The sequence below is a fragment of the Taeniopygia guttata genome, chromosome 1 (genome assembly GCF_048771995.1).
Source record: "Taeniopygia guttata chromosome 1, bTaeGut7.mat, whole genome shotgun sequence".
In the NCBI taxonomy this organism is placed as follows: Eukaryota; Metazoa; Chordata; class Aves; order Passeriformes; family Estrildidae; genus Taeniopygia; species Taeniopygia guttata.
The window spans coordinates 88,954,656-88,976,985 of record NC_133024.1 but is presented as its reverse complement, the minus strand read 5'-3'; the positions used below and the strand labels follow the sequence as shown (position 1 = coordinate 88,976,985).

Here is a 22,330-nt window from a genome sequence, read left to right as displayed (position 1 = left end):
ATCAGAGAGACATGTTATATTCAGGGAAATATTCCTTGATTCCAGTCTAAATATGCTTGAGTAATGGGCACAAAGAGAACTGGTTTCTGGGAAAAAATACATGTGGCTTCTCAGATCTCTTTTCCTCAGTTAATTGTCTCTGTGTGACCTTAGAGAACAAATGTCTTGTTGCATCTTGTTACATTTCAACTCAGGATGGCTCAAAAAAAAGTACCTACAAGCAATTAAACAAAAAATTATTTTGTTCAAAGTTATCTCTTCTAGTAATAATAAGGGAGTCATTGATACACTTGCTTTCAAACTTACATAAAAACCAAAAGTCTAATAAACAAGGATATTCCTATCCACGGTCAGAAGATGGCATTCAAGGGTTTCATCAGCCCAAAAGACAAGATGGATAGCAGTGGTTTTGACACAACACACTACAGGAGTCAGTATGACACATAAAGGTGCCTTTGCCCATCACAGTGTTCTTCAGTGGTGTGCAAAAGGCAGGATCTCAATGCTGCACAGAACTATTGCTTTTACAATAATTTCTGTGAGTTTTAAAAATGTGTAAGCATTACATCATTCAGAGGAACACAAGGGGTCACTGCTCTGCCACTGAAGCCCTTTAACCGTTTGGAAAGTGGAAGATTACCAAATTGTTTCTTAGATCAAAATTTCCAACTTTCTGTATTACATTTAAATACATTATCATGAAGATAAATGCTTTTTATCAGATCATCAATCCCGAAAGCCATATAAGTTTTAGATGAAAAATTCAGTATATAATTAAAGGATTCAGTGTAACAGCTCTGAATTATGAGCTCTACTTACAGCTCCTTTTAAATCTGGTCTGGTAAGTTAAATCATATATTTCAGACATTAATGCTGACCATAAATAGAGGTTCTTCAAAATATGTTGCCTTCGGCATACCTTCACCTTTCAGGTAAATTTATGTGCTACAAGGAATCTTTTCCTATTTTATATATATATCAAATTCAGCTATATAGCATTAGAAAGAGATGCACGCCAGTCATGCTCAGGAGAACAGGAAAATAACTGTGAAATCCCACTTTCAGACCTTTTATCAGCTGGTGGAAGTCACAAATAGGAACAAACAGAGCCCAGCTGTACAGGTTGGGTAATGTTAGCTTACTTTATTTAGCTTTTGCAAATAGAACTGTCCTGTGCCCAGGGAACAATCTTTCTTACAGATTTGCTAAATCTTGGATTTGTAGATGAGGTCTGAAAAATTTATCAATAGGAAACCTTTTATAAACAGCAAGGGTGATTAAAATTCTACAGTAAACAGGCCTATAAGAAAAAAAAATATTTTTCATCATATTTGGTAGTCTTTTCTGGTATGAAAACTGCCTCAACATGAAGAGATGCAATATTCTTGTTGACTTTCTCAACAAGAGGACTCTCACAGCTGTTCAAAAAAACCCAGCAAGACAAAATTGTGTGTTAATTCTTTATCTTTCCTTAAAGTAGTAGGTTGTGACTACAAGAAATTTTCTTGGTTTCAGGCCAGTGATGGTAGCTGATTACTTCTGGAGACCTACACACAAGCAAGACAAGGCAGATTGAAGCCTTGTGAACCTCTATGTTCTGTCTGATAAGCTCGCAGGAAGTGTGAGTCCCTGCCTGTCTTTTAAAGGCAAGTGGTCACCACGTCTCTCACTTCCCCTCAAATTGTCTCACAAAAAAATGGTTATAAAATTATATTCTCTGGATAGATATTAATTCACCTCTTGACAGAGGTGTTTGGCATATTGAAAACAGCATATTCAAAATAGCATATTCCTCTGCAGGAAACCAGAAAACTAAGATTACATACACCATGATTCCTTAGAGAATAGGGAGCTGCAGGAAATAGCTAGAGGTACATTTAGCTTTTTCAAATGTCTCTTTGTAGACAGTTTTCTGGAAGAAAGGTAAACTAGAAGAAAATTAAGTAACTCATAGTATCTAAATGCCACAAAAGCAGAAAAATCCCCAGAAAATTCTGATTCCATCTGCAAGGGAAAGACAACATAAAGAGATGCCCAAAGTGTGACCAACTTGACATAAATCTATCATTTCCAAAAACCAAAACAAATGCCAAATGACAGCAGGGAACGCAACTGGCTCCTTTATTTCTCTTCCCCACAGAGGTCACTCAGGGGAATGATAACAGGATGGGGATGTTTGAGCAAGGCTATGACAAGGGCTGGTGTAGACAACTGGGGTGGGCTGGCTCAAAAGGCAAATGTTCAAGGCAGGGATGCCTCTCACTAGACCAGGTGTCTCAATGCCCCATCTAACCTGGTCTTGAAAAATTTTCATAATATAAAAATGATTAGTCTAATCCTTAGGTAATCAATATAATGCATTAATATTTAACAGATTAGAAAACCCTTTTCTTTTGCATTTTAACAGAAACCTAACACTGAGATACAAAAACTTGAAATTAGCTGTGATTCAACTTTCTAGTGCATAAACAATATTGTATATAAACCACAAGGGACCAATATTAAAAGCTACACCATACTCTATGTGTCTCTTTTAAATGCAATACCTTTGCCATTATAAGATTACCACCTACTGTTAAATTGGGATCCAAGGAAGATTAGTAGATTAAACTACAGCAACAAAGGCTGAAAACTAAGAGCACAATCAATATTCTTGTGGAGATAAGAAAGCTAGCAACTTTCTACAGGTGTTTTTGGCTATTGATTTTTGTAGTATTTTAAATGGTCAAGGAAGCACATAAGGACTGGGAATATTCTTCCTAAATAACAGGATTTTGTCTCCAGCCAAAAGTATATGCAATCTTTTGCACTGCTGGTAAATTTGACAGAAACCCAAAACTACTGATGAAGAAGTACTTATTTCAAAATGTAACTGATTGTCAGAAAAATCTTTTAGCTGTGATTAGTGTTATTTAAAAACTACCAAGCGTTGGTCTCCTGCCAAAAGAGTTCACAGTGCTTGCTCTCTCTTCTAGACATATTTGGTGCCAAATCTGGTGTAGACTCCCATAGAAAAGCTTGTTAGAAATGCTAAGTCAAATTGCTAGAAAAATATTTGAAGTTAGAATTCAATTTCGAAGACCAGTTCAAAGACTTCTGGTGAAAAATAACAACAAAAACACCTCCCCCCTCAAAGAAACAAAAACAAAACAAAAAAAAAGCCCCAATAAACCAACCAAAAATCATCAAACCAAAACCAACCAAACAAAAATGCAATAAATGAGAAATAAAAACTCTCTGAAGTTTTATACTTGAGTCAGTGTTAGTCTAAGACTGAAATACAGCCGATCTTTAAGCTTTAACTGCATTTCCAATTTTACAAATATAGATTTTCAGTACTTACAGTACAAATCACCAGTGAAAGATTAATTTCAATTTTTCAAATATCCTATTTCCAATTTGTAAGAACTTCTAAACACCGAACTGTGGCAGACAAAAAATATATTCATACTCAGAAAAGAAATGTGGGTACTGTGAAGACTGTATTGCAAATTAAAACAAAATACAGCAGAAGCAATAAAAAAAAAAAAAAATGTTACAGATTACTATTGCCAGATATTTTAAGAAATGCTTTTATTTACATTTGCAAAGATATTACCATCCAAAGTTACACTGTACAAAGCAGGAAAAGAAACCTAAATGTTACTTAAATACAGGAAAAGATTAAACAAACTCTAAGAAAATTCTGAAATCCAATTTGCAAAATTTCTTATTTAATACATCTAGTTATGTTAAATTAAAATCTGGTTTTAATTATTAAAACTGCAGGTTTATCAAATGATAATCAACTAAGATACCTGTCTGTTACTTATCAACCATAAACTAAATTAAAGAATTTATAAAACTCTGAAGTATCAAAAATAACTAGGATTCATACCTGTAAGGAAAGACTGGTATTTCTGATCTGTTTACTCATACACTTACACTGCATGAGTCACTCACAATAGCAGCATTATTTCACTTTAGAAAATTTTGAAGAAAGCCGTCTAGCATATTACAAAGTTTTTAGTTTTTCTTTTTATGAATGAGTGAAATATAAGTGAGAATCCACACAATACACAACAAATTACACAGTACTGAGGTGCTGCTTAATGTACTTATACAAATCAGTAAAAAAAAAAAAAAAACAAAAAAAAAAAACCACCAAAAAAACAACAGCTCCAAATTTCAAGTAACATAGGCAGCTGGTATAAATTATACAGAGCAATAATTAGAGTGAAAGCTTGTGCTAGTGACTTGTGCTTAGACTGGAGTCAAGAGAGTCACTCCTCAAGAATTCCAAATTCAGCAGAATTGAGTTGAGGTTTATACAGAGGAAGGTGTGACCTGGATCTATAGTTCTACGCAGTTCTTGGAACATTCGATGAAGACCAAACAATTCAAACAGCTTCTTATTGCTTCTGAAAAAGATTTTGAATAAAATAATTGTCAATTTAAAATGGAGATGTTTTATATAAACACTGAAGATGCTACAGAAAAAATATTTTTAATGAAGCAAAATATGCATTAAGTATTTAATCTAATTCTTCTATGTATGTTTCTAAGCATAAAGTTATCAATACATGGTGAGAAAAATTTTGCAAAAACTAACAAAAATTATCAGTTTTCTTGAGTAAGTGATATGCACACATAGTAGAATGAAAGCCCCTCATGTAATGGGGCTTTTCACTCATGTGAAATAAGATTTCAGAGACAAATAAAAAAATTAGGATTTATGAGCCAATTTTACTTTGACTAGTAACTGCCAGTTATAATTTATATTAGATTATTTTATAAGAAAACTCTTTTTCCAAGAGTTCAATTTTATTCCTTATGAGGAATGAAAACCTCAGTTTTGTCAACAGCTTTAAGTCCAATGTAAAAATTACTCAGTTTAGCTATCCCATTACATAAATGAAACAACCCCACTGAGCAATGTGACAGTGAAGATCAGTAGCACATTACTATTGATATGCTGACCTTTGTTACAATAAGGTAATAAGCAGTAAGCAATGGGAACACAGTTTAAAAAGTTGAACATTCCCAAAAGGGCTTAACTAGCTCCAAATCTTAAATTTTTTGAAGGAAATGAAAACTGATGAAGCTTGAATGCAAATCAAAGATAAGACTAAATGTCCAAAAGAGGCTTACTACTAAGTATCTGAGTAAAACTGGAAGTCTAGGATTCTCTTCTAAGAATTTTAAGCATTTTTGTCACCTGCAGATATAGGGAATAATTCCTCTTTAAGTCATTGTGGGGCTTTTTTCTAGTTTGTACTCTGCAAATTGAACTAGATTTATGCACTAATTGAGAGGCTTGTCTAAAACCTCTATAATAGAAACAGTTTAAATTTAACTGCTACAATTAAAAGTCCAGCATTGTGTATGGTGGACAGAAAAACAGAGATGAGTTTTTGGAAAAGAAAAAAGATAAAAGTCACCAAGTTAATTGACCTAATAATAGCTAACAGAATAATGGTAATAAAGGATTACTTTATTCTGGAGAGTTTTTGCAGTATAACACAGAGCTTTTCCAAAACTGCAACATCTAGCTTAGAACTCCGAAGCAACACAGAGCAAGTCCGGAAGAAGGATTCATTACTGCAGGCTTCCAGGAAAGGCTGCAAGGAACCTGGAAAAAAAAATAATTTAAAAACTGTATCACAGAGCTCAGTGCAGAGAAAAGTGTAACTGCTTTTGATACCTCTAGAAGGCCTTAAATGCTTCATGTTGTGCAATAATTACAGCAACCAAATATTTCAATTTCTGTTGAGGCAAAACTCAAGTAGAACTAGAAATTGAAAAAATGCAGGTTCCTAAGATTTCAAACACTACTGATCCTTGAATTAAAAGTGTCTATTCTCTTGAAAACAAAGGAAAATAGGAAACAGAATAATTTTAAACTCAAATAAAAACTCTTACATTGAAAATGTTTATGCAATGCTCATTTATCATGGTTCTTTCCTTTAGACCATGGAAGGGGAACATTAAGCTGAGCAAAAAAACTCAGAAAGAAATATTTTAAGCTGCTGCAGATCATATGGGCAGGTATAGTACATATAAGAGACTTTGTGAGATCTGAGAGTCTTCCATTATCAGCATACTGTCCCTGTATTCAATTTCAAGAGAGTAAACACAGTAATTAAAGGTAAAAGTAAGATCTGTACAACAATTAAATACAAAAACCCCTCCCTTAAAATAGTGGATGAGTTTTTATGTCACACTGAAAAACATTTCCCTCTACCCTGTTCCCAAAAACTAATAACTTCAAAAGAAGGTTAAATCTGTTCCCTGGTTATCTCGTTCTTAGTTCTCATATTACAGATTAATCTATAGCAAAAATGTAAAGGAAAGAAGGAACAATTTGTTTTTCCTTAAAATTAACAGACTTTCATATACCAGAGGGCATTTGCATTGTGAGAATACAGATGCGAGGAAAATATTTTAATTGCAAAATGTTAAAATATTTAATGTGTTCCATTTAATAAGACACTGCAATATGCAAATTACAGCATAAACCAACAAACAAGACACTAAGAAAGATTAATATCCTGAATACTGTAATTTATAAATAGGATATCAAGATGTTTTTATCAGTACCCAAAAGGCTGGATGTACATTTCAGTCAAAATTTTCCCTCTCCTCATTCAAGGACATACAATTTATTAAATGCAACAAGTAGCCTTGGAGCAAATTCAAGGTTTTAATTTATTGCAGAAGGTTTACTGATTAAAAATCTGAAGAAATGCTATGGGAAACTGTTTGAAATAGGGCTTAAAAAATAAATCAACTTGGCATTTAAAGTCAGCCCAAGAGCCTAGATAACTAATTTTCTGAGATGGGCATTAATGCTGAATATTCAGTAAGGACCCAGTTATTCCTATTTCAACAAATGACCAAGTGCCACCTCCCTGATACAAGGGAACTCATGAGACTTGTGGGCCTTTGCTGGTTTAGACCCTCAAATGAAGAGACTGAGAAACAGCAAATGCCTTTATCATGGATCAGATAAACTACAGCTATATGTAATCTTTCCTCTTTTCAGCTGAGGTGATTTTGCACCTTTGATTTAAAATGCTACATTCAGCAGCTGGGATCCACAACATACATAATGGAATGTGTGGATGGAAATCATACAGATGCAGGATAATAACAGAGTTTGGTAGCAAGAGGCCAACCTTGCAGCAATAAAAAGCAACAACAACTGACATTCTATAAAGTTTGGAATAGGCAGGCAGATGTTTTGTGGTTTGCATAGCTGTAGGTATCCTGTTCTTTACCCAAAGCAACGCAAAACAACAATTATTCAAACAGATATGCATTCTCAAGGCAATAAATCACTATAAATTAATCTGCTTTTCTGTTTTCATCTACTTCCGTGTTTCTTGCATTCTTTCTACCATGTTCAATACACCTATGGTTTTATGCACATTGGCTTCTCTGATTTAGTACTACTTCTATTTAGTTTCTATTCTATTTAGAGACTATTTGCTGTCTCTAAATTGTAACAGTAATAAATATAAAACTAGAATGAAAGTAAAGTAGGAAGGAAAGCAGAAATCAGCGAGAAAAAGATAAGTAAAGATACTATTTCTCATTTTATTTTAGCTTACGGTCTTCAAAGCATACCACTTTTAATATTTTTTTTAGTATTTCTGTACTTTCTCTGCAGAAGGTATTATTTTTTCAGAAATTGTCATATAAAAAACCTCAGGGCTATCTGTCAATTACAGCAAACAGAAAATCCTTAGATGAGCTCACCACATGTGCTACATTTAGTGATACGTGACTGACATACACTTAAGACTCGGTGCTCTTTATTGAGCCACTGTTTTCTGTCACAGAACTCTGGGGTTATTAAGTACATACAGAAGAGTCTTAAACCTGGAAAAATAGTTAACTAAAATTTCACTTCTGGTATGATGCCCTAGTGAGCCTAGTTTGTTAAAATACATGAGAAGTGGTGACAAAACTATGAACAGAAACAGCAAATAAACAAAACCCAATGAACACAATCACATTCTTAAGAGTGCTTAGTGACCAAATATTTCTATCACTGAAGAGTGTTTGAAGTAAAATTTCTGTACAATAGCAGGAAGAGATAACCTTCTCTAAAGTAATGAAAATTTACTACTGCAAATTATGTAGTCTATAACTTTATAGGAATTCTATAGAGATACAAATTTATAGAAATTCTTCTAAAATTTACTAGAGTTCCCACAAATGAGTGCCTGCTCCCAAGAAACAGAAATGGTCGGTCCTATCAACCTGCACTGCACCACTGAAGAAATGTGTTTTAACAACAAAAACTTGAAACAGTATCTCTTATTTACCAAAGATGCTTATCAGAAAGGGAAGAAAAAAATAAATAAATGTGTGAGAACATTTTGACATTCAAGAAGTAAACTGAAAATAAAGGCTTTTCTTCTTTCTATTGCCTGTTAAGACAACAAATGGCTTTTAAAAACTCATTTAGCATGACTTCTGACTCATCTGACCTCTGATTCATGAGAGATCTGAAGAGACTGCTTGGATGAACAGGGTAATCCTACAATTTATTCCTATAAATAGCCTTAAATAGCCATAAAGTGCTTTTAATTCCTTTTCTGCAGGGTAAACAAATACTATATTTAGCTGACCTGAATATGTCTTTGCTGTCCTGCTCTAACTGGTTCTTTAAACATATTACATTAAAAACCCAGTACACACACACACACGTATATGCAGTAAGAATATTCTGACTTTGAAGTTTACAAATTAATGTAAAAACCGATGCTACTTTTAAGACAGAAGATTTTTCGTATAAAGCAGAACAGCTAATGTGGTAATAATGCCTAAATATTTGCAAAGTTAATCACATGAAACCCAACTGGAAAAAGCACACGTTTAAATGGACTTTCTGTACGCTGTTTATATATTTAATTCAGATAAGCTTTTGAAGATTCTATTCTAAGTAATCAGAAAATAAACAAAACAAATACATAATTTAAATGCATCTCTAGATGATTAACTAAAAATAATAAGCTTCACATTTTTAAATATCTTGGTCGCTTAGATTCTGCATAGATTTTGCTTTTATTTAACTAATTTAGAAAAATAAAATTGGAATTTATCCTGACAGGACTTTGTCACAATTTAAAATAATCCGCAAAAGCCTCTAGTGGTATCCTTAAAACACTGGAGCATGCTGTAGTTGCATTAACTTAGCTTGATTGGTAGACTGCAACGAACAATAAGCAATTTATCATTGTTGACAAGATTCATATGAAATTTACCCTCAAAGTAATCAGTTACACAGCATAAAATCTCACCAGTTATAGTTACCCAGAAAATTCTGTTTCATACCTAAAGCTATGTCACTTCAGGGCATAAAATGACAACTCTAAGTTCATGTTTTAACAAATTAACGATTACAGATTTACCTCTTTTTCTAATTGAGATAGGATCTGCTGGGAGAAAGGAGAACGCAGCTCAGCAGTGTAAGTGAATGATGCAGCAATGTCCCCAGCAAGAGCATCACCACCCTTTACTGGCTGTGAGGTGGGAACAGAATGACAAAGGATGAGGAAAAGACCTACTGCCTTCACTGCCTCAGTCTTTAATAACAAGACCAGTTGTTATTAACAGCCTCCTGAGCTGGAAGACAGGGATAAGGAGCAGAAGGAAGCTCCCAAAATTCAAGGGGAAATGGTCAATGACCTGACACACCACTTACACACATAGACAAGCCTATGGGACCAGATGGGATCCACCAAAGGGCATTGAGGAAGCCAGTGGGAAATGCTCACCAAGCCAACATTCCATCATTTGCCAGCAGTTCTGGTTAATGGGGAAAGGCCCAGGTACCTGGAGCCTGGCAAATGTGACACTCATCTACAGGAAGGGCCAGAAGGACCACCCAGGGAACTAGAGGCCTGTCAGCCCAACCCTGTGCCAGGGGAGGCCATGGAGCTGGTCATCCTAAGTGTCCCCACATGGCATGTACAGGGATCAGGCCCAACCAGCACAAACATGGCTTATGAAAGGCAGGTCCTGCTCGACCAACCTCACCTCCATCTACACCCAAGTGATCTGCTTAATGGATGAGGAAAAGACTGTGGATATTGGTTACCTGGACTTCAGTAAAACCTTTGACATTGTTTCTCACAGCATTCTTCTGAAAAAAACTGGCAGCTCAATGTGTGGAAGAGTGCTTGTTTAGTGGATAAAAAATAAAAGTAAAAAAGCCCCAGACTGGTAAAAAACAAGTCAGGAAGCAGCACTTAGCAAAGAGAGAACAGTCAATGCAATGTATTTATTAGATTTGGACCAAAAAAAAAAATAAATGTGTCCTATGTGCCCTTCAGTAAAAATCTAAAGTTATTTTCAGGAGCTAAAGCTGAAAAATAAAAAAGAAAATAAAATGTACTATAGGTTTATCTGTAAGTATGTGTATAAGAACTACAGTTGTTGAAGCAGAATAGCCAGGTATTTTTGTTTGGTAAATAAATGCTACAGCAGTTATAACTAAACTATACGTCAATATCATTTGAGAAAGGAACACGTGATATTTACATTGCAGAAAATGGAGCTTAGTAGAATGGCTGGAAGGTGTGTTGTGTAAGGAATTCACTCAAAATGAACTTCAGTTTTAAACACTGATTTTTGCTTATCTGGCGAACTAATTCGTGACTATGGCATAAAGGTAGGAATAGTCTAATGAAATTCCATGCTGGAACTGCCTACTTAGAATGCAGCAGGTATAAAATACATGGATATCAGAATTCTCTTACTTGCTAGAATTGCAGAAGCATAAAGTTGATATACTAAAAATCAACATACATTTGTCCTGGAAAATCACAGATTATCAGTGGATCAAAGGATGGATTTGATCACCAGAGGATGAAAGCTTTTGCTGATTGAGCTCAGTTTGTATATGAGCACTCAACATGGTCTTACAAATAAGGACTGGTTCTGATGAGGCCTGACAGAGAGAAAAAAACATTTTACAAATAATCTAGGTAGCATTTTAAATTGTTGTACACTACTATGGGTTACTTTGTTCAAGAAACCAGAAAAGGCTCAATGAAATACCAGAATCACAGAAGGAATCACAAGTCTCTCAGTACACATCTGAAGGAGCTTTGTTCCAAAAACAAACTCCAAGAAAACCTTAACATAAAAAAACTATCACTTGGCATCACCTGTAGTTCTGTAACATTAGATTGCAAGTGAGCAGGTATACAAAGTCTGAGCTCTGACAATGCACAGACGTTACTCAAACTACACCTTTTTTTTTTTTCAAGGAAAGCTTTTCTTTATGGAATCATATAAATTATGATATTGCTTGAAAAAAAAGCTGGCTAAAAAGTACAGCAGTTCAAATATTCAAATACAAAACAAGATATGTTTAAAAATATTTTTCCTACTTAATTTTATGGAAAAGTATAAAACTGTAAACTTTTTATTAAAATATGCAAGTTTAGTAAATAAGAGCAAACAAGATTTTACTTGAATAAACTTCAACATTCTAAAGATTTAATAACTTAAATTGACTGGAAAGGGGATGTGTATATCCAAACACTGATATAAACAACTCTTTTTAATATAAAATAAGTTTTAAAAGTTAGTATTCACATCTACCTTCAAAATGATACACTGCTTAAGAGCCACATTATTACCCAAAATGAACAGTGAAACCTTACTTCCAGAATGGCTACTTGGCTACATAACTTTATATTTAATGGTTCCTTCTATTTATTCCTTTGGAGTGGATGAGACAGGGGTCCAAAATTCAGAATGGCTAAGCATTACACGACTGTTACTAGAAGAGGGACAAAATAATGACACAGATGTTATTTGTTATTAGAGAGGGGTACTTCATACTAAATTAATTTCATCAAAATCAAAAGTATTCAAACTAAATTTTAATTTAATTAACAAAAATGTGTGCAAAATTTTGGTGTACTTGCATCCTTGCAGCACATATATGTGGGTCCTAGCATTATCTTATCTGCATTTAACAAAGTTAAAGATCCTTATCTGTGGTTAAAATATTAAACTAAAACATCTATTAATCCAACACAATTATCCACTGTTTTCAGAAGAATGAATAAAAATTACAAAGCTAAGATAGGATAATAGAGGAAGTATTTCCTTTTAAATGGTTTGTATTTCAATGTTCATACCACGTAAGCTGTAAATCATTTCTATCACTATAGCTTCAAAACACAAGTCCTCAGGACAATTTCACATCTGCTCTTCATACAGGTGAGGGGAATCCTACCTTAATATAATATTCACAAACTTGACATTTTTATCCTTTCAGTACTGCAGAAGAAACTTGAAAAGATGCAATCCTGAAAAGTTACCAGTAAATATAATATGATGGAAAATGTTGAATTTTAATCTGATTAAGCATATGGGAATTTTTTACAAGCCTTCACTTCTTGTAGTCTGTAAAGTCTCAAAATGATGACTCAAGAGGAAACATAAAGGGGCATATTTGAGTTTTCTTGGCAAATTCTGACCATTGATCTAACTTTTTAGAAGTAACCACAACAGTGCACATTGTAGAATTCCTAAGATCAGTTATGAAAGCATTCCAGCAAAAAGGAAAAGAGAAGTGTCCTATAGATAGTCAACATAAGAAGACTTCAGTTTACATGTAAATAAGCACAGCTTCTTACTATGGAGAAAATCCTTTTATCTTCACTGGCCTCATTAACTTCCCTACAAGACTATATCTGGACACAGACTTGGTTATTCATGACAATAATATTTTCTCCCAAAAAAATAAATTAAATTAAAAGTAAGGTTCAGTGAATATGTAAATAAATACAGCTTGCTTTTGCAGTTATTAAAATTCTTTAGTTATGTCAATATGGTTAAGAAATCACACTTAAGCCCTACCAGAATGTGCCATAACTTACAGTAAACTTGAGACCATCATTTTGAGATTTTTTTTTATGTGCTCTCATTTTGATTTGTGAATAAGTACACACTAATAAAAAATATAATCTCTGCAAAACAAAAATAAGCTAGAAGATAAACTATATTTAAGTTTTATTTAAAGCAAATGCCAGAGTTTTGTAATGTCCAGTGAGCAGGTAAGTTTTGGTTTCATTGAATAAACTTGGGGTTGAGAAAGGGGAACCTACTAATCCACCTGACAGCAGTCAGATATCACTGCAGAAGGAATTAAAGACATATGATGTCTTTGTATAAAAGTGCAAAATGTAAAATCGAGGCAGGGAGCTCTCTGCCAACAGATTTCAAATCAGGCATGAACCAGACTGCAGTTAACAACGGTATTTTTGATAGGTGAATATAAACTTACTACATCATTTGAAATCCTTTTAACTGATTTACAAGTTAAAAAAAACCACAGTAAGCTATGCGAGAAGACAGGAAGAACATTATTGAACAAGATTGCATGTGACAAGTATTCAGCTACAAGGTGATTTAATACCAGTGATGTGATGTTCTTCAACACCCACAGAATAAATTTTCTTGATGAGATCATGCTACTTATTATTAGATTGTTTCCAGAACATGTTTCTAGTCTGGTATCCAGGAATTATCTCTAACAGTATGCTGCAACTACTGTCCTAGAAACAAGATCTGATGAGAAAAGAAATTTGTAGTCTTAGGGAGGGAGCTTTGGGGCATGAAGATACCCTGGAAGCCACTGTTTCATACTATAACAATCTGCATGATTAGAAGCAACAATTACTTTAATTATCAAACATGAATTTTAATAGTAATTTTAATGGGAAATGGTAAGAGATTTGTTAAGCAATAAATACATTATGTGCCATTTGACTAAACTGAAACATTGTCATGTAGCAGTTTTGCTCTCAAAATTTCAAAGGCAGGCAGAGCACGCTGCTTTTGTGGAAATCTATCACAAGCCATTCAGCATTTAACAAGATACTAAACCTACTTGCTATGACAATTCTATCAGGGAAGATTTTGGGTTTAGATCTGTCTTCACAAGGACTATAGCTTAGAGATGGGACTAAAAACTGAACACCATGGCCTGGCAGCCTGCTTACCTTAACTGAAGTAAAGAAACATTCAAAAGCTGTGGTACTGATTTTTTTTTTCCTATTAAATTATCAGGAAGAGATGCCTTACCCTTTTCCATAATGAAAAGCAAGGAAGATGCCTTTATAGATCATTCATTAGATTAAAAGGCCCAAAGAAGGATCAAATTGAATGTTATGGGACTAATCTGAAGCCTCAGATTCAAGGAAAAGAGCACCATGACTAAAATAACACTGTAGGACTTGCTCCCTTGACTCTGCATTTATCAGTCAATCTTTGTAGTAAGGGAAAGGTGGGCATCCTCCAGAAAACAAACATGGTTTGAAATACTGGTAATGGGTACGGAGAGGAAAAGGAAATTGAAAAGGATATAACTGAACTGACAGTTCTCCTATCCGACCATGGAACAAGACAGGAACCAATGAGATAGCTACAGTAAAATATAGCTATACCAATTTATACATAATTATGCACACTTTTAAACAAAAATATTAACAGAATGTAACAAGAGAAAAGAGATAAAATATCTTTGTGGAGCTGATTTTCTACTGTCGGGTTCACAACAAGCTATTGACTTTCACCACTGTGGAATCTAGAAGCAACCTATTACTTCCCCTGAAGAAAGATGACTAAACTGCAACTTAGGCCACTGAGCTCATCTGAAAAAAAATTTATCCAGCATATAAACAACATGAAATATAACACAAATTATTTAGAATTATATCATTTATAATTAAAATTACCTACAATTTCATTTCAGTTACTTACAAAGTTTCTAGCACAGGTTAAAATAAGCAATTTGCTAACAAAATGCAAGTGGTTAGGTAAGGACCCACACAGTTGCAAAATTTTGTTCCTCAAATCTACTAACAATAAAAGTAATTAACAGAATCCACAGAAGTACTGGAATATGGGAAAGAAACCCCAATACTATGAGAGCATAAAAGTAAACTGAAACTGAAGTTCTTTTGACACAAAGTAAACTGTCTGAAATACTGCATAACATCTTTAGCAGTTCCTCTCACTCTTATGCCCTGAGAAGCATACTAACCTCAACTTTTTTCACCCCTGACATTTAGAAGTCAATCTTTGGTCCAACCATGAATGAGTTTGCATATGACAAGAACAATGATGAGTAGAACATTTTACCTCCTCCTTAGGCCTTAAGATTTCTCTAAAAGAGGTGAGGCAAACAAGATTGGCATATATATATATATTTATACCACACACATATACATATTCTGTATATCACATTGTTACAATTCCAAATATGTTAATGATTTTGTGTATTGGGTCTGGTTGAGACAGAACTCATTTTCTTCATAGCAGCCCTCAAAGTGCTGTGCTTTGTATTGGTAGCTAGAAAGGCGCTGGTAACACACCAGTCCTTGGTGTGCCCACAGTGTCAACACTGTCTCTGTAAAATTCCCCCTCACCAGAAGGTTGGGGTTGGGCAAGATCCTAGGAGGAGACACAGGCAAAACAGCTAAGCCAAAATGACTCCCATGCCATATTATATTTGCTCAGTAATACAAACCAAGAGAAGAGAGGATGGGGAAGGCAGCATGACAGGGGAAGGGGGCATTCCTCATTTATGACATGTCTTCTTGATCAAACTCTATGCATGCTGAAGCCTCACTTCCCAGGCAGTGGCCAGACACTACCTACTCATGGGATCTTTTGGTTTCCTTTGGTTCCATGTGTGGACTATGCTTTTGCTTTATTAAACTGCCTTTATCTTGATCCAAAATTTATTTCTTTAATCTTATTTTCTTTCCCTGTTCTGTTGAGGAGGGGAGTGTCAGAGTGGTTTGGTGGGCACCTGGTGTTCAGCCAGGGTCATCCCACTATATTGGGATAAAATAATGGGATTACTTTTTTAGAATTATACAATGGCATGGAAACTCACACAGATGTCAGAGAAACAACAGTGCAGCTAAACTTAATGCAACTAAGTTTCAAGAAACACATAGAAATTAGCTTCCTAGGGTACCAAAAGTCTTAAATTCTTCACAGAATTCCACAACTGGTCTAGCTGGAGCGGTACACTGGTGTTATCTACCCTTGTACAGAGATGTAGAAAGAGGAAAAAAAAGTACTGAGGTATGTTAGTTTTCAGTCCTCTATCATTTCCCATTGAAATGTTGGTGTCAGGACTCTCACAGATTGTTAATGCTAAACTCCTGAAGAGAGATGGACTGCATGAAAGACTCTCTGCCAGTAAGATCCCGAGCAGTGAGACTATTAATTTTAATTTGCCATTAAGGTCTTGTACAGAGAGAGAAAAAAGATGATATTAATGCCTCAGCTGTTGCATTTGACATCATATTTTCTGTAAGTGAAGCAACATCAGTGTTGTATGAACTCACAAGGGAAACCTGAATTCTGAACCCACTGTACCAGACATACTATGAAGCCAAACCAATGATACTGATCCAAAATGTAAGAACATGCAAACCAATCCCAAATCTACTTAAGCAGAACTGCAGATTTTCATTCTAGTTTCCATCAAGAGAAATATCTGTCTTAGATTATCAGGTACCTTCAGAGAGACCTCAACAAGTTAGAGAGTTGGGCAATCACCAACCATATGAAGTATAACACTGAGAAGTGCCAGATTCTGCACTTAAGATGGGGCAACCCTAGATGCACAGACAGACTGGGGAATGAGAGGCTGGAGAGCAGCACTGAGGAAAGGGACCTGGTCAACAGAATCAGTGGTGCCCTGGCAGCCAGGAGAGCCAATATCAGGCAGAGCATGGCCAGCCGGGCAAGGGAGGGGATTGTCCTGCTCTGCTCAGCACTGAGGCAGCCTCACCTTGAGTGCAGGAGACAGTTTTGGGTGCCACAATACAGAGAAGACATTAAGTATGAGAGAGTGTCCAAAGCAAGGCCACGAGGATGGTGAAGGATCTAAAGAAGAAGCCTTATGAGGAGCTGCTGAGGTCACTTGGTCTGTTTAGCCTGAGGGAGACTGAGGGGAGACCTCATCAACATCCTCATAGAGGGAAGAGGAGGGGCAGACACCGATCTCTTCACTCTCATGACCAGTGACAGAAATCGAGGAAATGGCATGAAGCTGAGTCGGGGGAGGGTTAGGCTGGATATCCATGGAAAAGGTGGTTGAACACTAGAACAGGCTCCTCAGGGAAGTGATCACAGCACAAAGCCTGTCTGAATTCAAGAAGCATTTGCACAACACTCCCAAGCACAGGGTGTGACTCTTGGGGCATCCTACACAAGGCCGGGTATTGGACTTGATGATCCTTCCTGCTGGGTCCCTTCCAACTCAGCACATTCTATGATTCTTCATATGCAGCTTAAGTAATTATCCTCAATATAAGAGGGAAACCTAGGCTTCATTTCTGGAATAGGAGAAAAATAATTTCTTACAGGGAAGAGAACCTACTTAAGGACCTCAGCTAAGCCTGGACTGCACAGAAACATTACCATTCATTGCTTATTATAAAAAAAAAAAAGGTACGTGCAGTTACAGGGAGTAGTACTGCAACACAGTAGTTATTTCATATCTGATTCACATTTTTCAGCCTGGACAACAGAGATTAGAATCTGTAAAAACATCTAATTTAAAAAAAAACCAAAAACTTTATTTAAAAATAATGTTATAGAAAATCATATGCTGGAAAAATTTCCACTCTCCTTTTTTCTGATTTAATTTCTAAGAGCTTAATCTCTAAAGGTATTATTTTTGAGAAGAGTATTGTAACACTCCTATAGAGCCAGAAAATTACTGCAACAAATTGAGAGAATGCCTAGGATGGTATATATTGCATAAAAACCAGAAGTCAGACTTTGCCTCCTGTTGACTGGATGATGTCTTTTTGGGTAAAACGACTCCATATTTTAGTATATGGCCACTACCTATGTCTTCATATTTAGAGCTGCACATGAATACAGCTTTAAAACTGAGCATGAATTCCTGTTTTACTCTAACACAGACAGTTCTCTTCTGAATAATCACTGCCGCCTTCCAAAGTTTGTCTTTTAATGACTTTTTAATTGGAAACTTACAAAGGAATGAAAACACAATTTCCCATCAACAACGCTACTTCTCATTGTTAAAAATTTCTTGCAAAACACTATGTATTGGAAAAGGGCAGGCCATGCCTAATTTGTGTATTGGCAATTTATTATACCAAAGAGTTAGGCTCTACATAGGGCTTTATATCCAGTTTACAAGAAATAATTTTCAATCAAATGTCAATTTGTACTCTTCCTTCCCTGATTTCACACAGATACAACTTCTCTGAGAAGCAAGAAAGCAAAATTTGAGTCTCACAATATAACTTTATTATTCTTCAAACTGCAAGCACCCAGTGTATCAGCATGACTACTGCTAGGTAACAGAAGATTTACTGTTACAGTCATTACCGAAAGAAATACCAAACACTGTCCATCTTGCTTAGATTGTTACATTTGTGCATTCAATTAATTCTTTCCCAATCACAGTTATGACTATTAGGAAAAATAGTATTAAGACTGCATTCATTACCTGGTCAGAAAAAGACTGCAAGGAAGAACAGAACTTTAGTTAAATATTTTTGAACTTAGGTTGTTACAAAATTGCTTTTTACTCAATGCTTTACCATCCCAAGTCAAACATGCTTTCTATTTCACTAGTACAATGCATAATAACAAAATACTTCCAAAACAATACACATTTCTATTCTTAAAGGCAGTGAGTGAGTGAGTGATTTTCTCTTTAAAAGAAAAAACAAACCACTCACAAGGTTTATTCAACATGGCACTGGTATGTGTCACTACCTTCATGCTCATCCAGGTAGTTATCAGTTGATCCTTACCTGTATCACCTGGAAAAATGCTGTGGCAAATAAGATTACTAATTATTTTCTAGGGCCAAAGCACAGTAAAATTCAGCAAACCATTATCATCTTGGCACAGTAAAATTCAGCAAAACATAACCATCTCATCTAGAAATACCATTTCCAAACCCCAGAAACTCAAAAATGATTGGGGATGAGCTGGTCATTCAAATTAGGAAATGAAAACAGAACTTATTTTTTATCTCCACCTTCTGGCAGGTTTTCATGATTTGGGTTCCCTGGCACAGCCTGACTTCAAAGATATTTTTCTTTGCAAGGTAATACAGTGGAATAAACTGAAAAGCCAAACAAAAAATAGCTACAACATTTCACAGCAAGAAATAAGAAAGTAGCAGGATGAAATACAAAACAGTGGCTGAGAGGGAGAAGAAAATACAAGATGACTCAGAAACAGACAGACAATTCAGAAATATATTTTATGTCTTTACTGAATGTACGTGATACAAAGAATTGCTAATAGTACATTACACTATTTATACAGCTTTTACACTGTATTTTTATACTGCTTTTCCATTGTTTTTATGTTTTCCTCACCTGTTTTCATAATGATTTTTTTTTGTAATTACCCACATTTACCAGATTCCATGGTCATCTGAAGTAATCCATCAAGAGCACTGGAAAGCAGACTTGTACTGGATACTTTTAGGTGACTTAATATGACAGGCACACATTGGTATTCCAAAAATAAGGCCTTCCCTTCATCTGTCTTCAAGTCTATGCGAAGGGACTCAAATGCCTGAGCCAGGTAATCCACTGAAAATATCAGAATACAGGCAATAAAACTTCTATAATCATTGTTTCATTACGCCATGTGAACAACTATCTGACAGCTACCATGGCAGATACACACTTAAAAGTTAAATAGCTGAAAATATTAAATTTACTTTTTATATAAAGATACTGTCTGCTGATTTTTATTCCTTAACAATCCATTGTGAGTGGAGAAAAAATTATCTACAAATCATATGTTTAAGAAAAATATACTTACAAATGTAAAGTTCTGCAAATATTTTGTTAAAGAGGAAAGAAAATACAAACTCACATAGTTTGAGAAAATGCTGGTTTCAACATCTGGGAAATCTCTATTAAGGGAGTCAGTGGCTGATTTTTCTGAGTGAGAGCAATTATTTTCATGAGAGCAACTAGACCCATTCCTTCTATAAAAAACTGTAGTTTCACTATAAACATTTTATATTCTTATCCATTCTGAGAAATTATACAAAGGATGTAAATTAAGTGAACCAATCTATTTTCTTAACTTCTGCTGTCAAATCTTCCTCAGTATATGGCAATTGCATTGATCATCTGGAGCACAGAAAAATAAGTAGAAGGAAACATTCATCCTACTGCATAAGTTTAACTAGGGTGCCATCTGCTGGATACTGACGTTTAGAAGGAATGAGGACATATGTTCAAACCAAATCTGCTATTTTATCACCCGATCATTACTGCCATGTGGTCAGAGTGATCAAAATTCACACACGGTGATATCTGACATATGTTTAACAACAGATCATATTTTCTGTGCTACAGCAGCCAGCAGTACAAAGCAACCATGAAAAGCTAAACAAATTCATTCTAATCAGGAGTGTTCATCTGCTTAGGGAAAATCAGTCTCTGCAATTACTAGTTTTTTATTTCAATTCTTCTTGCATTTTTTTGACCAGACATTCCTAGAAAGTGAGTCTCAGTTTGAGACTAATTATCGTACTTCACCAAAATATGTTGACTGAAATAGTTCCCTCCAACAGCTGGAACACTGGTAGTTCATGAATGATGTCAGGATGGTCTTCCACCATATTTTATTCCCATGTTTACTATAAATACTCACAATGTAAATATTACACAAGTCATTAAGCATAAAAACATACTAATATGCTTAAACATCAAATCCAGAAGCACAGCTTCCATGAATAGAAAGTCTATTCATTATTTAAGCATTTAAAATATTTGGCATTCCTGTTTTGTGTCAATCGGGGTGCCACAGATAGCAATTTTGAGACGTGGATTTCTGCTGTCTATGAAATGCCCCAAAATTAAATATATTCCATGGAAGAGACTAAAAACATCAGATTCCAAAGCAGGCATCTGATTTTGACATTTTTGCACAGTATTTCAGTATTTTCATAACCTTGAAAATTAACATTTCTGTAACCTGTATCAATCTCTTAGTGTTATTGACAAAAGAGACATGTTACTTGTAAAGATATTTTAAAATACAAACCATTTGGAGGAAAAATGGTAGCAAAAATAGAAACATGGAATAATTTAGGTTGGCATCTAGCCCAACCTTCTTGTTGAAAGCAGAACCATCTCTGAGATTAGGTTAGATTGCTCAGTTGTAAGCCCACTAAAAAATTACTTGCTATCAAAATGATCCAATGCTTTTTAGAATGTCTTTGAAGAGGGAGAAATAAGTGGTTAGTACCACAAAGGGCTGAAAAGAGTTATAGAGATGCTTGCTCTAATGCTATCCTTGTAAAATTTATTCTTGCAGAAAATCCCAGTTATGCAGACACACAGTACTGCTAAGTCGCTGCAGGTAAGCAGCAATCACATCTTACACCTGCTCTTAATATTACAAAATTACATTTCTGCCTGACTTCCATAAGAAAGGATCTGCAACTCCTTGTTTCTCCTGAAGAATGGTAAGACTTCATAACTGAAGGTAACAGTTAACAAATTAGAAGAGAAGAATTATCTTATTCTTTGAGTTGCATTTTCCACATCTTTTCTCACGCTGTCCAGACACAATCTGATTTGTGTAGTTTCACAGTGTCTACTTTGAAACCTTTATCTTCTCCCCGCTCTACAGAAATGCTGACTTCTCTGACAAGTCATTACATTAAGAAAAACACATAAATTCTAACATAAAATTAGTAATAGCAAGATTCATACTTGTATATTTTGCTTCACAATACCCAAGTAAAATCACTTTTCACTAATAAAACATAATTGTTTTATTAGTGAAACAGTATCATTAAAATGCTTTTTTCCAAGCACAACTGAAATAGATAAATTAATGTAAAAAAAAAATCTCGACTTACCTTGTTTCACTGTTTTAAGAACAATCAAAGTTGACAGAAACCTCAGAGGCATACAGAAACTCTTAAAGAAAGCTGCTGACTTTGATTTACTTTCTGTAGACTGTTCAGAAGAACTGTGTGGGTTTCCCTTACTCACTATGCCTTTGAAAATATCTTCGCCAAGTCTCCTCATGGTTGATCTCATTGTTGTGTGCTGCTTCAAACAGTGCATATAGTTAGTGCAAACATTTTAACTTGACATACATATGTTCTCCATGCAATTAAATATTAAATTTACAAATGCTTTGACCATGTATAGGAATATAATCAGTATAGGAGACAATGCTTGTTTCAAAAGCTGTTGAACAATATTAACATGGTGCCTTATCAACACACACTTCAGCAAGAGATTAATTAGTGAAGGTCCTAGAT

The 22,330-nt window shown here is 35.0% G+C and overlaps 1 protein-coding gene across 2 annotated transcripts in view; it reads right to left on the bottom strand.

The window, feature by feature from the left end:
* Positions 1–3,558: 3,558 nt before the first annotated feature.
* Positions 3,559–22,330, bottom strand: part of CCDC138 (coiled-coil domain containing 138) — a 31,745-nt gene continuing 12,973 nt past the window's right edge. For both annotated transcript variants that reach the window (XM_072933117.1, XM_072933122.1), the window contains 4 exons: positions 21,920–22,112; positions 19,443–19,625; positions 5,473–5,611; positions 3,559–4,400 (listed from right to left, as the gene is read on the bottom strand). In XM_072933117.1, the coding sequence (XP_072789218.1) occupies positions 4,229–4,400; positions 5,473–5,611; positions 19,443–19,625; positions 21,920–22,112 (687 nt within the window). In that variant the 3' untranslated portion in view covers positions 3,559–4,228. The remainder of the gene's footprint in view (positions 4,401–5,472; positions 5,612–19,442; positions 19,626–21,919; positions 22,113–22,330) is intronic.